Consider the following 16,781-nt stretch of genomic DNA (forward strand, 5'->3'; position numbering starts at 1 on the left):
CCTAATTTACCAGCGTCTAACTTGGATGACTAGTGATGCCTAAGCCAACCAAACCTATTTTTCAGATAGGCGTTGCTAGGGGTTCTAAGAGTTTGGCTGAAAACTGGTGTGGTCAATTCTGAAGTTAGGCGTCTTTGATTAGGGTGCTCAGCAGTACCTAATGTAGGCGTCGTATACAGAATCTGGCCCTTACTACCTACAAAATGGGTGGTGGTAAGTGAGCACATTATAACTTTCTTTTTAATAGCCATATGCTAATACAGTAAAATCCCGATTATCTGATACTCAAGCAACCGGCATTCTCACCCAAATGGAGGTAAAAACAAATCGTCATCCCCTCCATTCCCCAAAGTGGCAGCAGTACTTACCGGAAAACTCCCCTCCACTTCGTCCTTTTCTACAACCCCTGAAGTAGCAGTAGTCCTGACCCTCCAAACCACCCCTCCTCTCCTCCCCCCCCCCCCCCCACTAACCTAAAGCAGCAGCAGTGGAAGTGACCTAGACAAGAAAGGAGGGAGGTAAGAGAAGAACAGTTGCTGGATCTACAAGTGGGGATGATGATAGAGAGGAAGAGAGTGAGGTGGGAAGGGAGACAAAACTGTTTTTGGAGTAACTCTCAAGCAACCAGAAACTGCAGTTATCCAGCATCTACCAATCCCCAAGGATTGAGAGTATACTGTAGCAACATTAGCATATGGCCATAATACAAAAATAGGCTGGTTTGTTGTTTGCTTTTTTACAGCTATGGTTAAAAATAAATGGCCTTAGCATACAAGAAAACCCTGTACAAAGTTGTGCTATGGCCACTTTTTAGTACAGCTTAGTAAGAGAACACCAAAGTGTGGTAAGGTTCTTTAGCTACCACATGATGATAGAAAATATCTGTATTTAACTGTTGGGCATGTTCATAACACTTAAGGGAGGGCTGCCATGCAATTCACATATGACAGCGACCATATGTGGCCTGTATAGCAATTAATAATGCTGTTAATCTCACCTGAGGTTGTGTAGCTAATTGCTTTGCATCTTTTCCAGTTTTACATTTAATGAACAGAATAATCTTTGCATCAATTGTAAGGTATGGTTTCTGCACATTCCACACCTCAAAAAGTACCAGAACAGAGGTCTGTTAATTGTTTAACATCAGGAATGAGCATGAACTAACAAGGTGTTGTATTAAGTCTTTGTATGTGGTAATTCCTGCACTGAACATCTTAACAGTTTATAAATAGACCCCATTAATGTCTCAGAACTTGAAAAAGAACTGTGTATGGTTTAAAATGTGGTGTTTCCATGCTCGATCTGTTATCTGACTGAAAATCATTGACCATTAAATGTATTTCTGTTAAACAAAAAACAAAACAAAACTAGGCTGACATAGGAAATTAAAAACAATGGCAAGAAAAGCTGCTCAATACTTTGTGCGATACATAATTTTGTGCTTTGCATTCTAATTAATATACTTACACAGCTGACCCTGTCAGCGTACCACAAAAGAATACAGTAGTAATAGTCTAGCAGGACATTTTATTTATAATTGAATAAATTTGTTTAGACAAAAAAAAAGAACAAACCAACAAACATTGCATGATTGTGTGTTACTCTTTCCAGCATTTGGTGATGACTTGATCCCATAAGCATCACTTTATATTATCTGTCCTGCACTGACTGGGTCATTCTGTATGCAGCAGAGATTTATTTTGAAGAAAGTTTTTTGGGTATTTTTATTCTTCCAAATTGGAACCCAAGAATATAAACCTCTTGTGTCCTTTGGCAAATATTAAAGGTGGCTCCAGGAGAACTGAATGTGAATGACACGTGGATCCCAGAAGCACAGTGAAAAGTTGTTTCTCTTTAGTCAGTTTTCTTTTTGTCATGATATCAAAGGGCATGACTCAGTTTTACATGGTTTGTGGAACTAAACTTCCTGCATGAGTCAGTCACAGTATAAGTTAAGCATTGTCTCTGCTTAACTTTGTATATTCCATGGCATTATCTGTTCTAAGTAGTGTTCTAAGATAACACCTAACGTAGGACTTTTATTAAAGTATGTTAAAATCTGGCTTAGTGTGTTTTTAACTTGAGATTTTCATGTATGCTAAGCACAGATTTTATGCAGCACATTGTAGATTTTTTTAAAAATATACCGTATTTGCCGGCGTATAAGACGACTGGGCGTATAAGACGACCCCCCCAACTTTTACAGTTAAAATATAGAGTTTGTTATATACTCGCCGTATAAGACTACCCCTTCTTCCGCACAACTTCTCTACCGCCCCGGGTGCAGCACAGCCGGCCAGGTCCCCTTACTTTTGTGGCACTTCCCCGACTGACCGACAACAGCCCCGGTCCGACAAACCTCCCTGCCCTTAACCGCGAATCTAAATTACCTTCTTACAGCTGCTGTAAGAAGGTAATTTAGATTTGCGGCTACAGGGCAGGGAGGATTGTCGGACCCGGGCTGTTGTCGGTCGGTCGGGGAAGTGCCACAAAAGTAAGGGAACCTGGCCGGCTGTGCTGCAACCGGGGCGGGGCGGGCCGCCCCTCTCCCTTGGTAGCCACTCGAACCGCGAGGCTACTCTCCTTCTCCTTATCTGCCCTGCCTGCAGCACAGAGCCGAACGGAAGTCTTCCCGACGTCAGCGCTGACGTCGAAGGGAGGGAGGGCTTTGTTTAAGCTTTGTTTAAGCCCTCCCTCCCCTCCGACGTCAGCGCTGACGTCGGGAAGACTTCCGTTCGGCTCTGTGCTGCAAGCAGAGAAGGTAGGGAGAAGAAGAGCCGCGTACATCCAGAAGACTGAGTACATCCAGCCCCGCAGGAGCCCCGCGACCCTCGGAGGCGTCCCCATGGGATCCCCGCGACCCTAGGGGGCGTCCCCACGGGATCCCCGCGACCCTAGGGGCGTCCCCGTGCAGCTCTCTAATGTAAAGTAAGGGCATGTAAACAGTACCCGGCGTATAAGACGACCCCCGACTTTGGGGAGGATTTTAAGGTACTGAAAAGTCGTCTTATACGCCGGCAAATACGGTATTTTTATGCAGGACACACACTAACTGCTAGAGTTCACTACTGCGGGACATTCAATGTTTAGGAGGTGGTAGGTATTCCCACATTAACACTGCATTATCTGGTTAGCACACTCTACCGTATTTTCTCGCATATAACGTGCACGTTATACGTGGTTTTTACTTACCGCGCATACCCTCGCACATTATACGCGTGAGCGCGTTGTACAAATTTTTTTTTACATAGTTCCCCCCCCCCGACGTCCGATTCACCCCCCGCACGCACTCCCACCCGCACCCCCACAGCCTCCCAACCCCCCCCCCCATCATGTAGAAGCTCCTACCGGTGTCCTGCTGCTTCCTCTTGGCGGTCCCGACACCCGACACGATCGGGGCAAGAGGGAACTCAAGCCCTCTTGCCCCAGCCAACCGCGGCACACCCGACACGATCGGGGCAAGAGGGAGCTCAAGCCCTCTTGCCCCAGCCCGACCATGTGCCCAAGGCCCCGCCCCTATTCTGATTGGCCCAGGCGCCTTAGGCCCCACCAGTAGGCGGAGCTTTGGGACGGATGGGCCAATCCGGCCTCATTCCGTCGTTGGCTGCCTGCCGGACAGGCGGGTTTGGCTCCCGTCTGTCCGGCCAACTACACAAAGGTACGGGGAAGGGGGTGGGGGTGTCGTGGGGGTCGGCCAGGGGGGTCGCGGGTCAGCTGGGGGGGCGGTCGGAGGTTCTTGGGGGGGCGATCGTTGGGAGGGGGGATTGCGTCAAGGGCAGGAGGGCCTGGGATCCCTCCTGCCCGTAATGTAGTGCGGGGTGAGGGTAGGGGGTCACGTGGCCAGGAGGGTTTGGGCTCCCTCCTGGCCCGAACAACTAGCGGGGGGGGGGGGGGGGGGTCGCCAGGGCCAGGAGGACTTGGGCTCCCTCCTGTCCCGATATTGTCGGGGAGTTGGCGGGGCAAGAGGGCTTGGGCTCCCTTTTGCCCCGATCGTGTTGGGGGTGCCGCAGTTGGCTGGGGCAAGAGGGCTTGAGCTCCCTCTTGCTTCGATCGTGTCGGGGGGGGCAAGAGGGCTTGAGCTCCCTCTTGCCCCGATCGTGTCAGGGGTGCCGCGGTTGGCTGGGGCAAGAGGGCTTGAGCTCCCTCTTACCCCGATCATGTCGGGAGTGCCGCGGTTGGCTGGGGCAAGAGGGCTTGAGCTCCCTTTTGCCCCGATCGTGTTGGGGAGTCGGGACCGCCAAGAGGAAGCAGCAGGACACCGGTAGGAGCTTCTACATGATGGGGGGGGGGTTGAGAGCCTGTAGGGGTGTGAGCGGTCCTTCAGGGTGGGGGTGCGGGTGGGAGTGCGTGCGAGCGGTCCTTCGGGGTGCGGGTGCGTGCGAGCGGTCCTTCGCGGTGGGGGTGCGAACGGTCCTGCGGGGGGGGGGGGGGGAATCGGACGTCGGGGGGGGCATCAGGCTTTCAGGGTGGGGACAGGACTTCAAGGGGGAGAGGAGAGTCGGGGCGGGCGAAAGGAGAGTCGGGGCGGAGGAAAGGAGAGTCGGGCGGCGACCGGAGAGTCGGGCAGCATGCGCGGTATACGGGTGTGCGCGGTATATAAAAATTTCTGTACATAGATTTGTGTTTTTTTGCGCGCTATACCCGTGTGCGCGTTTTACACGGGTGCGCGTTATCTACATGAAAATACGGTAATCATAACACTATCCAGATAGCACAGAAAAGCTCACTCCCTGCCCATGTCATGCCCTTTTCTGTGAGGCACGGGAAGGGGCCTAAGGTCCTGATTGGCTCAAACACCTTAGGCCCCTCTCTGTGCATCACATGATGTACCGAGGAGGGGAAGGCCCACAATTTTGGACCAGCAAACCTGGAAGCTGGCGAGCCTCCCTCCTGCTCTCTTTGGACAAAGGTACAGGGGAGGGTTCAGGGGGTTGGAGAGGTTCAGGTGAGCATCCAGTGGCAGGAGGGAGTGGGAATCCCTCCTTTTGGTGAGGGGGAAAGGGAGTTAAGGGATTTTTTTCTTATGTGGGGGGAGGGGGGTCTGCATGGCAGGGGGTAGTGAGCATTCCTCCTGCCGCTTTTCATTGGCACAGGTGGGGCGATTAGTCCCCAGTGCCAGTTCATCGGGGAGGGGGGGTGTTGGTGAGGTCCAACATCAGTGGGGGGGGGGTCCTCCTTTTTTTTTTTTGAGACAGATATTTTGTGTGTGGAACACATGCACAACATCTGCATCCAGTAAAAAAAAAAAAAGTTTCTTGCCCCAAACATCTAAATGGCAGGAGGCTGCTTCGGGGCTTCCCTTACCTCTCAGCTGTTCCGGCTTCCCCTGTTGGCTCTTTGCATGTGTGAGAGTTGCTCTCAAAGTTATTCATTGACAGGATTAGTCAGGGATTACAATGAACCTCCATTCAAATCATTTGTATGCAAACTTTGTCATGTATCAATAGTTTTTTTTAAATCGGTCAAAAATTGGATTGGATCAGAATGGACCCATGTAATCTTACCAACCCTGTTTAGTGCATCTAGCCCTTAATCCTCCATTGCTCCAGGTATATTACATAGTGAGCCCACCAGGACAGACAGGGAAAATGATTGAAGATAGACGGAAAAATGTTTGAGTACCTGAATATATTTACGTAAACCATTCTGAACTCCTTTGGGAGAACGATATAGAAAACGTAATAAATAAATAAGGTACCTGTGTGTGAATTGCTTTCAGTGTGGGTCATATAACTTACAAAAAGGCAGTGTACAAGTCCCTATCTCTTTAATGTATTTTGCAATAAGCCTTTTTGTGTAGACTGTGTGTTAAGACTTAACACCTTTTTCTAAAAGAGCCCCTTACTCATTTATGGAATAATTTTATATAAGAATCTGATAAGACCTCATTTAGAATAATGTGTACAATTCTGGAAACCTGACCTTTAAAAAGATATAAACAGGATGGAGTCAGTCCAGAGGAAACTACTAAAATGTTCAGTTGTCTTCTGCATAAGGTGTATGGAGACAGACTTAAAAGATCTCAATATGTATAATTTATAGGAATGCGGAATGGGGAAGATAGGATAGAGATGTTTAAATATGTAGCATAAATACATATGAGGCAAGTTTCTTTCAATTGAGAGAAAATTCTGAAATGAGGGTGCATAGGATGAAGGTGAATAGAAGCTGTATATAATAAATGTAAATAAATAAAGGGGATAGATTCAGAAGTAACTTCAAAAAATACTTTATCATGGAAAGGGTGGCAAATTTGTGGAATGGCCTCCTGGTGGAGATGGTGAAGACGAAGAGTGTATCTGAATTTAAAATAGCTTGTGACAAGTATCTCTAAGGGAGAGGAGGAGAATAGGGGATGGCGTGGCTGGCAGACTACATAAGCTCTTATGGTCTTTATCTGCCTTCATTTTTCTCTGTTTCTAGAAAGAGGATACCAACAAACAGGTGATAAATAATGTATGTAAGTGATCAAAATAGATTGTTTTGTTTTTAATATTTGGGATCGTACAACTCAGCTACTTTCTGGTCTAATTTTTTTACCATTTGGTTAGATGCCCATCTAGATTAAAGGATAATTTTATGTTTTATGTTTTCCATCATTGAAATCCATACACAAGGATTTATGAAAGGTCTAGGTTTTTTTTTTTTTCTATCAAGCAGTTTGTTTTGATTTCTTACCATTTTTTTTTTAAAACTCAGGACCCTTGCTGTGTTGCTTTTCATAAACAATTAAATATATGTTTCAAAAATATCTATTTTAGCCTTGTAATAATTTCTCTTTTTTATTATAATTTGTTCTCTTTGGTGAACCACTTTGGACCAATTTGGATTAAGTGGTCTATAAGTAAGTAGATTATGCTGCCTGTTTGTCCTTGGGTAATCTATTCTCACATGTAGGTAACGTCATCCACGGAGCCTGGTACGGATAGTGCAAAAGTGTGCTGTCACTTTTTAAAAGAAAAGTCTTGAACTGCCCTTACTGTGTATGCGCAAATTCCTTCCCACCCAGACTATAGACTTTTCTTCAGGAAATTGTCTAAACCTTTCTTAAAACCAGCTATGGTATCCGCTCTTACCACAACCTCTGGCAATGCATTCCAGAGATTAACTATTCTCTGAGTAAAAAAAATTTTTTTTTTTCCTACTATTGATTTTTAAAGTATTTCCCTATAACCTCATTGAATGTCCCCTAATCTTTGTAATTTTTGACAAGAGTGAAAAATCAATCCACTTGTACCCTTTCTACTCCATTCAGGATTTTGTAGACTTCATACATATCTCCCCTCAGCCGTCTCTTCCAAGCTGAAGAACTCTAACCTTTTTAGTCTTTCCTCATATGAGAGGAGTTCCATCCCCTTTATCATCTTGGTCACTCTTCTTTTCTAGCATCGCTAAATCTTTTTTGAGATAAGGAGATCAGAATTGAACGCAATATTCCAGATGAGGTTGCACCATGGAGCGATACAGGGGCATTATAACCATCCCTTTTTAAATAATTCCTAGCTTCCTGTTTACTTTTTTGGCCACAGCCGCACATTGGGCAGAAGGTTTCATGGTATTGTTTACGATGACCCCCAGATCCTTTTCTTGGGCGCTAATCCCCAAGGTGAACCCTAGTATCCGTTAACTGTGATTCAGGTTATTCTTCCTAATGTGCATCACTTTGCATTTGTCCATATTAAATTTCATCTGCCATTTGGATGCCTGCAATGTTCCACAATCCACATGTATTTTAACAACTGTGAACAGTTTAGTATCATCTGCAAATTTAATCAACTCACTCATCGTTCCAATTTCCAGATCATTTATAAATACTCAACCAACAACTCAACGATGGCCCAAAAAACAAAAGCAGCAGAAAGTTTCTGGGCCTTCTCCATCCAAACCACAACAGTCCATTTGACTTTCTTCTGGAGAACATAGTCAGTATTTCTCAACCTTCACTTCAGACTCTACCTACTAAGGAACTACTCACCCATTATCAGGTGGCCATGTACTACATTAGCAAATGGGGAGGAACAGGCTCTTATCTGCTCTGCCAAGAAGCAATCAAGATCTGGTCGTGGGTGATATCTTTCAACATTTTTCTCAAAGCTGTTTATTTAGCAGGAAAATAGAATTCTTAGCAGATAGATTAAGCAGACTCCTGAAGCTGCACGAGTGGTCAACCACTCTACATCAGATCTTTGAGACTTGAGGGCCCCAGAAATAGATGTTTTCTTCCCCCTACAATCACAAACTTCCAGTCTTCTGTTCAAGACTCTACACTCCCAATCATTTGGAGTTGGCTTTTCTCCTTGACTAGCAGAACAAGTTCCTGTATGCTTTCTTTTAACAATTACTCTACTTGTACTTAAGGAACAAGCCACTTTGATTCTAATAGCACCTCGGTGTCCAAGATAATCATGGTTCCCTCTCCTCTTACAACTCAGTGTTCGGGGAAACCATCAAACTTCAAATATTTCCTACCTTGCTGACATAGAACACAAGGTCTCTTCTCCATCCCAAACTATGCTCATTGGCTCTCACAACATGGTATCTGTCTTTCAGCCACTAAGTCCCTCTTTTACTAAGGTGTGCTAAGCATTTTAGTGCGCGCTAAATCAATATGTACGCTAACTGTTAATGCGTCCATAGGGTAACATGCAAGTGTTAGCGTTTAGCACGTGTATAGCATTATTGCATGCTAAAAAGTATAGCACACCTTAGTAAAAGAGGGGGTAAATGTCTTAGCAGAATTAATTGAAGACATAGAAAATATCACTCTACGAGGAGAAGCTGTACTGCTAGGGGACTTCAATATGCCTGATGCAGACTGGAACTTATTTTCAGCGACAACCAACGGTAGCAGGAGGCTCTTAACCTCCATAAAGGGAGCACGTCTCAAACAAATGGTAACGGAGCCCACTAGGGCCCAGGCGATCCTCGACCTGGTACTCACTAATGGGGAAAGCGTCTCAGAGGTCTCAGTAGGAGATACGCTAGCCTCCAGCGACCACAACATTGTATGGTTCAACCTTAGGAAAGGCTTCCCTAGATCAAACACAAAAACAAAGGTACTCAATTTCCGGGGCACAGACTTCGCACGCATGGGAGATTTCATCCATCAGACGCTGCAGGACCAAGCGGAGACCGATGATGTAGAAGCTAAGTGGTTAACACTGAAATCAACCATACATGAAGCAACTAGCCGCTTCATAAAATCAGTAAATAAACGACAAAGAAACAATAAACCCCAATGGTTCACCGCGGAGATCTCGCACCTCATTAAGGAGAAGAAAAAAGCGTTTCTCTCCTACAAGCGCACGGAGAAAAGAGAGGCAAAAGTAGAATATAGGACCAGGTCTACAGCGGTCAAAATGGCAGTTAGGGAGGCAAAACTTCGAGTGGAAGAAATTCTGGCAAAAAACATTAAAAAGGGGGACAAATCCTTCTTCAGGTATATTAGTGACAGAAAAAGGAACACAGGCGGGATAGTACGCCTTAGAAGACCAGACGGAAGTTATGTGGAAGCAGATTCCGATAAAGCCGAACTACTGAATGAATACTTCTGCTCAGTCTTCACCTGTGAGGCACCGGGACACGGTCCGCAGTTGAAGGCAACACAAAGCACAGAAGACCCGTTTCAGAATTTTGAGTTCACACCAGGTGAAGTTTACAGTGAACTGGCAAGACTCAAGGTGAACAAAGCCATGGGATCAGACAATTTGCACCCAAGAGTGCTCAGAGAATTGAGCGATGTCCTGGCGAAACCGTTGGCTGAGCTATTCAATCTCTCCCTAAGTAAGGGGAAAGTTCCCCTGGTCTGGAAATTAGCTAATGTCGTTCCTCTGCATAAAAAGGGTTGCAGGGCAGAGGCTGCGAATTATAGACCGGTGAGTCTCACATCAATAGTGTGCAAACTCATGGAAACACTAATTAAAAGCAAATTGGACACGATCTTGAATGAAGGGAATCTTCGGGATCCCAGTCAGCATGGATTCACCAAGGGTAGGTCCTGCCAATCCAATCTCATCAGCTTCTTTGACTGGGTAACAAGAAAGTTGGACTTGGGAGAGTGTTTGGACGTCGTGTACCTGGACTTCAGTAAAGCTTTTGACAGTGTCCCACACCGCAGGCTGCTAAGCAAGATGGAATCGATGGGGTTAGCAGAGACACTAACTGCATGGGTCAATGATTGGCTGAGTGGCAGACTTCAGAGGGTGGTGGTTAATGGTACCCTCTCTAAAACATCGGAGGTGACCAGTGGAGTGCCGCAGGGCTCGGTCCTGGGTCCACTCCTTTTCAACATATTCATAGGGGATCTGACTCAAGGGCTTCAAGGTAAAATAACACTATTCACCGATGACGCCAAACTATGTAATATAGTAAGTGAATGCAGTTTACAGAATTATATGGCGCAGGACCTGCTTACATTGGAAAGTTGGTCCTCAACCTGGCAGCTAGGCTTCAATGCTAAGAAATGTAAGGTCATGCACCTAGTAAGTGGAAATCCATGCAGGACGTACTTCTTGAACGGAGAAACTTTAACTAGGGCTTCAGCAGAACGAGATTTAGGAGTAATCATCAGTGCAGACATGAAAACTGCCAATCAAGTGGAGAAGGCTTCATCTAAGGCAAGGCAGATATTGGATTGTATCAATAGAAGTTTCGTCAGCCGAAAGCCTGAAGTCATAATGCCATTGTACAGGGCCATGGTGAGACCTCATCTGGAGTACTGTGTGCAATTATGGAGGCCACATTACAGTAAAGATGTGCGCAGAATTGAATCGGTTCAACGGACGGCCACCAGGATGATCTCGGGGCTCAAGGGTCTCTCGTACAAAGAGAGACTGAACAAATTGCAGCTCTACACTCTCGAGGAACTTAGGGAGAGGGGAGACATGATCGAAACATTTAAGTACCTCACGGGACGTGTCGAAGTGGAAGAAGATATTTTCTTTCTCAAGGGACCCTTGGCCACAAGAGGGCACCCGCTCAAACTCAGGGGCGGAAAATTTCATGGCGACACCAGAAAGTATTTCTTCACAGAGAGAGTGGTTGATCATTGGAACAAGCTTCCAGTGCAGGTGATCGAGGCAGACAGCGTGCCAGACTTTAAGAATAAATGGGATACCCATTTGGGATCCCTACGAGGGTCAAGATAAGGAAATTGGGTCATTACGGCATAGACAGGGGGTGGGTAAGCAGAGTGGGCAGACTTGATGGGCTGTAGCCCTTTTCTGCCGTCATCTTCTATGTTTCTATGTTTCTATTTGCACCAGTGTCAGCCATCATTTAAGCCTCTAGAAAGCCATCCACTTTAAAATGGACTCGTTTCATAGTCTTGTGCAATAACAAATCATTAGATTCAATCTCCGTTCATCTTCCATTGGTCCTAGACTAACTTCTCTGACTCTGGTCTAAAAACTAATTCAATCAGAGTTCATCTCAGTGCTATTAGTGCTTTTCATACTCAATTAGACAAAATGCCTTTGTTTTATACATCCTTTAGTTTCCAGATTCATGAAAGGCCTTCTCCATACCAGACCATCAATTAAACCTCCTCCAGTACCTTGGGACCTTAATGTTGTACTTTCAGTTCTTATGAAGCTTCTATTGAACCTCTTTCGACTTCATCGTTGAAATATCTAATTTGGAAAGTGATATTCCTTATAGATATTACGTCAGTTTGTCACATCAATAAACTTCAAGTGCTTGTATCAGATCCACCTAACACAAGATTCAACCATGACAGGGTAGTTCTTTGAACTCCTCTGAAATTCCTCCCAAAGACTAGTCTCGGAATTTCATCTAAACCAATCTGTAGTTCTCCCTGTCTTTTTTCAAAAACCATATCTCACCCTAGTGAAACAGCACTCCACGCATTGGATTGTAAACACGCTCTTGCTTATTACTTGGATTGCACTAAACCTCACAGGACTTCAATTCAACTGTTCCTGTCATTCGATCCTAACAAACTAGAAGCTCCTGTCACAAAAAGAACAATCTCCACATGGTTGGCAGACTGTATCTCCTTTTGCTGTGCTCGGGCTGAGCTGATGCTTGAAGACCATATTATGGCACATAAAGTTCAAGCAATGCTAACTTCAGTAATTCATCTGTGTTCCACTCCCATTGAGGAAATCTGTAAAGCAGCCACTTGATTCTCAGTTCTTACTTTCACATCCCACTACTACTTAGAGATTCATTCCAGAAGAGTTAGTCAGTTCAACCAAAACAGTTCTACAAAATTTATTTTCCACTTAAAAGCCAGCTTCCCTCCAACCCTGTTGGTTTCCCAGACAGTTGGCCCAGGTGACTAAGGCCCTTCCTATGGGCGGGGCCTTAGGTGCCTAGGCCAATCAGGCCCTAGGCCCCTCCCTGAGCATCCCACGATGCACCGGGAAGGGGCAGGCCCGCCATTCAGTTTTGATTATCGGTACTTGCATGATCTGTCTTTTTGATCATCCAAGTACCAACTTAGGCCGCTTTTTGGATGTTTTTTTAAATTATTATTATGAGTCTCATAGTCTTGTAATTTCCTACGGTCTGCATGCAGTTTTTCACAGTCTGCATGCATTTTAACAAATTTGAACAGTTTATTGTCATCTGCAAATTTAATCACCTCACTCATCATTCCAATTTCCAGATTATTTATAAATAAGTTAAATAGCTCCAGTCCCAGAACAGATCCCTGCGGCACTCCACTATTTACCTTTCTCCATTGAGAAAAATGGCTATTTAACCCTACCCTCTGTTTTCTGTTCAATAGCCAATTTCTAACCCACAACTGAATGTTGCCTCCTATCCCATGACTCTTTCATTTTCCCAGGAGCCTCTTATGAGGAACTTTGTCAAAAGCTTTCTGAAAATTTAAATACACTACATCAACCAGCTCACTTTAATCCACATGTTTATTCACACCTTTAAAGAAGTCAAGCAAATTGGCGAAGAAAGGCCTCCTTTGGCTGAACCCATGCTGACTCTGTCCCATTAAATTATGTTTGTCTATGTGTTCCATAATTTTATTTTTTTATAATTGTTTTCACTATTTTGCCCAGCTCTGAACTTGGGCTTACTGGTCTGTAATTTCCTGTATCTCTCCATGATTTTGTTGGAGTTACTTTCTGACTTTCCTTGGTTCCTTTTGTCACTTGCATTCTCTAGGCATTTAAACTAGAGACTGGTGGTGACAAAAGGAAGATAATTCAGGAAGTCACCCCCCCCCAGCAAAAATAGGACAGCAGTGAGAAAGGCATTAGTTAATATACACATTTTAAAAAATCAAAACAGCTCATTCATAAGCAAGAAATGGAAAACACTGAGCACAAATGCTTGCAGTGTAAGTAAAAAAGTTCAGGATCTGGAAGCCCTGATTTAAGAGGCAAATTTGGATATTGTTGCTATTGGAGACATAGTTCAGTGATTCCCATGAATGGCATGCAGCCATAACACTATAATTTCTTTAGAAAGGATAAGGAAGACTGATTGGGTAAGTTGTGTTGTTTGTGAAAAACAATATTACAGTGGCTAAAATAGAAGGAACCTAGAGAAAAGAGGAAGCAATGTGGATGGTCTTGGAAAGACTAGGTGGTACCTGTATTTACATGGGTATCATCAACATATCTCAGGCACAAATGGAGAAGCTGAACAAGGATCTGATTGAAGATATCCATAAGCTGTAAAATTGTCAATTGGAAACTTATGCATTTGATTTGTCCACTGAAATCATTTGCATATGAACTCAAACAGAAAACTTAGAAGTGCAAAATTCTGCTCATTACTACGAGCCATGCCTCAGAATGATTTAACTGTATCCTGTTCATAAATCCATCTTTTTTTTTTCTTTTTCTTCCCATCAGCTTTATTCGTTCTAAAACTTCATTTTGCATCCTTCAGTGAGAGAAATGTTCTGCCAAGGGAAAACATTCATAACTGTTGACTGATGTAAGGTGTCTCTCAATGAAAAAGGGGCCTTTTTATGGTTTTGAAATTTCATGGATTGCAATTTTTTTGTTGTTGAACCTTTACGAGGTGTTAGAACTGATAAAGCCTCCAGTTTTTCTCTTGATCCAGTAGAGACACTTGAACTTGTAGCTGATAAAATCATTGAAGGTCAAACTGCTGTTTGTTACCCTGGGAAATGTGGCAATATTGTAACAAGTTTTCTTCTCTTCTAGGTTTATGTTCCATCAAACACTGTGTCAATAAATGGAAGATCCAGGCTCAGCCGTCAAGTCTCTTCAGAAGAGCAATACGAGCACTAGAGATTTTATCTAATGTTTAGCACTTTAGACACCACTGCACAAAGCAACTAAATACTGATTACAAAGTATTTCAAATGGAAATTCATTTGTAGGTTAATATATATTAAGTCAAGGAAATATCATTGCTGAAGATGTTCACCTTGGGGAAAACTTATTGGAGTATATAATTTATAGCAATATTTTCTTTCTCAAAAGCTAAAAATTGCTGCTATAGTGCTTATTTTGATTTTCTTTTAAGAAATATCTTGGACATCATTAGTTTCAATTTTGTATATTCATGGTTGAATTGGTTGAGCGATGTAAAATGGTTTAGATGTCTATAATTCCTTAAGTTTTAAAATCTGAAATTGTGTAATATTTGTGTTAACATACTATGTAATGCATATATGAGCATTATTTGTAATTCTCACTGCCTTCAATGATGTTAAGTTAAAAACTGTAATTAGGAGTTATAACTGAGATATACAATGCATACACAATCTAGAAAGAAAGCCAAGTATGCAGTTTTATTTTTAACTAGAAATCTTTTATTTTACCTTTTCATTTCTTTATTTATATTTTTTGTAAAACTCATTAGCAAAGCAGTCGTTGCAGAATACATAATTCCCCTTGAGGAAACCTGGTAAGAAAGTTATACAATGGTCAAAGGCAGGAAGTATCCAAATATCTATGATGATCTTGTCATCTGTTTTAATACCACTGAATAAACAAGTGCAGGATTAAGGACCAAAGAGATTAATTTAAGTCTTTAAATGAGTCAAAGCTAGGCTGATGAAATGCAAATTCAACAAGTATGCCAGGCTGTGTTGGAGATCTACATTTGATATATTGTCCCTAATACAGTATCATAAATCTTTAAACAGTGTTTCTGCAAAATTTGATTGTGCTCTTTGGAGAATTATTTGATTCAAGCAACATTGTACTTTGAGGGATCAATTGTTAATAGAGTTCATTAAGCGGAATGCACTAATTGTGTTGGCCAAAGTAGGACATAATAATATTTTCTATTTGTTTAAAAAAATAAATATGATGCTCAGTATATACAGCAATATAAATACAGTTATATAATATTGTAGTTACAATGATATGTCATCCATCAAATGATTGACACAGTAAGAGGGAAGTCTCTTTGACCAAAGAACTTACAATCTAGATATAGTAGAGCAAATGCATAGAAAATATGAATATATGGACAGTATGGTACTATGTCACACACACAAGTTTTATGGAGACTTGTGTTAAATGAGAATATTTTCTATAATATTTAGTTGGCCACCTATGAAATACATCAGTTTTATTTTGTTGTTCCTGACATTTCACTATTTGGCATGTTTGCACTGTTTGTTAATTTTAATGAACACAGCAGAAGTGGGTGCATTGCAAAAGTGAGTGGTGGCAGATGCCTCTGTGGCAGTGGGCTAAACCAAATATCTTCTTAAAAGAAATCATCTATTAAAAAAATACAGATCTGCAGGTGCCAAGTGATAGACTTTTAATTGCTTTGCCTCTAGAAAAAAATATACAGATCAGCCATGTGAAAAAGGAAAATAGAAAATCAAGGATGGCATTCTCATACTTAATAAAATATGCATGAATAGGAAAAGCAAGTTATACACTCAAAAGAAAAATCTCGGGGATGCCAGTTGAGGCATCTAATAGGTGTCAATTAAAGTAGTCATGGAGACCAGCCTAATGGTCTAAGAAGTCATTCTGCCATGCTGGAGACCCACATGTAAATGGCATTTAACTGGCGCCATTCAGTGTGGTTGTTAATGAACCGCTAAGCACCATTTATAGAATCATGCCTTGCAGCGCCTTAGCGTTCTAAGGCAACAGAAGGCGTTAAATCCTTAGGTGTACTGATATTTAGGCCAGCGTTTTCTTGGCCTAAATGAGTACACCTAAGGTAAGCGCCTACCAGTGCCTAACTCAATCCGCGCCCAAACTCTGCACTGAATCTGCCCCTAACAATACCTACTTGCCCGGTAGCTGTCTCAGTGTAAATGCCTACATTAAAGTGGTAGGCGCTTACCAGCAAATACATTTTTTGATTGGTTTATAATGGCACTTTCAATTATCAGTGCCAATTAAGCCAGTTAAAAAATGAAGGTGCCTAGATCGGCTGGGAACATCAATCTAGGCACCTAAGTGTAAGCGTCTTTTATAGAGGACCCAAATGTATTATTTAGGAAGTGCACTGTGTGGTGAAAACACAATTGCATTCTGCATGGGGTGGGGGGCAGGGGGGATCTGCCAGCAAGAAATAAGTAATGAAGGATTCACCTTCAGAGAAGTTTTTCCTTTTAGCACTTTTATGCACACATTATTTTATTCTTTTTTTTTTAATAAAGCACTTGATAGAGGAGGTCATTAACCAAAAGTGCACATATATAGCGCAGGGCCCATTTTATTCTATTGTGGCACATAGTTCACTGACAGTACACATAAATGGTCTTCTAGATGTGCTGATGTTTTTGAAGAACTGCTGTATCTAAATGAATATCTATTCATGGATTGATCACTTGTGTTCTT

At 42.9% G+C, this 16,781-nt stretch overlaps 1 protein-coding gene across 7 annotated transcripts in view; it reads left to right on the plus strand.

The window, feature by feature from the left end:
- COBLL1 (cordon-bleu WH2 repeat protein like 1) overlaps positions 1-15,462 on the plus strand; it is a 204,171-nt gene extending 188,709 nt beyond the window's left edge. For all 7 annotated transcript variants that reach the window (XM_033945070.1, XM_033945069.1, XM_033945066.1 and 4 more), the window contains one exon: positions 14,163-15,462. In XM_033945070.1, coding sequence (XP_033800961.1) covers positions 14,163-14,249 — 87 coding nt within the window. In that variant the 3' untranslated portion in view covers positions 14,250-15,462. The remainder of the gene's footprint in view (positions 1-14,162) is intronic.
- The last annotated feature ends 1,319 nt before the right edge of the window (positions 15,463-16,781 follow it).

The sequence above is a fragment of the Geotrypetes seraphini genome, chromosome 5, assembly GCF_902459505.1.
Source record: "Geotrypetes seraphini chromosome 5, aGeoSer1.1, whole genome shotgun sequence".
Classification (NCBI taxonomy): domain Eukaryota; kingdom Metazoa; phylum Chordata; class Amphibia; order Gymnophiona; family Dermophiidae; genus Geotrypetes; species Geotrypetes seraphini.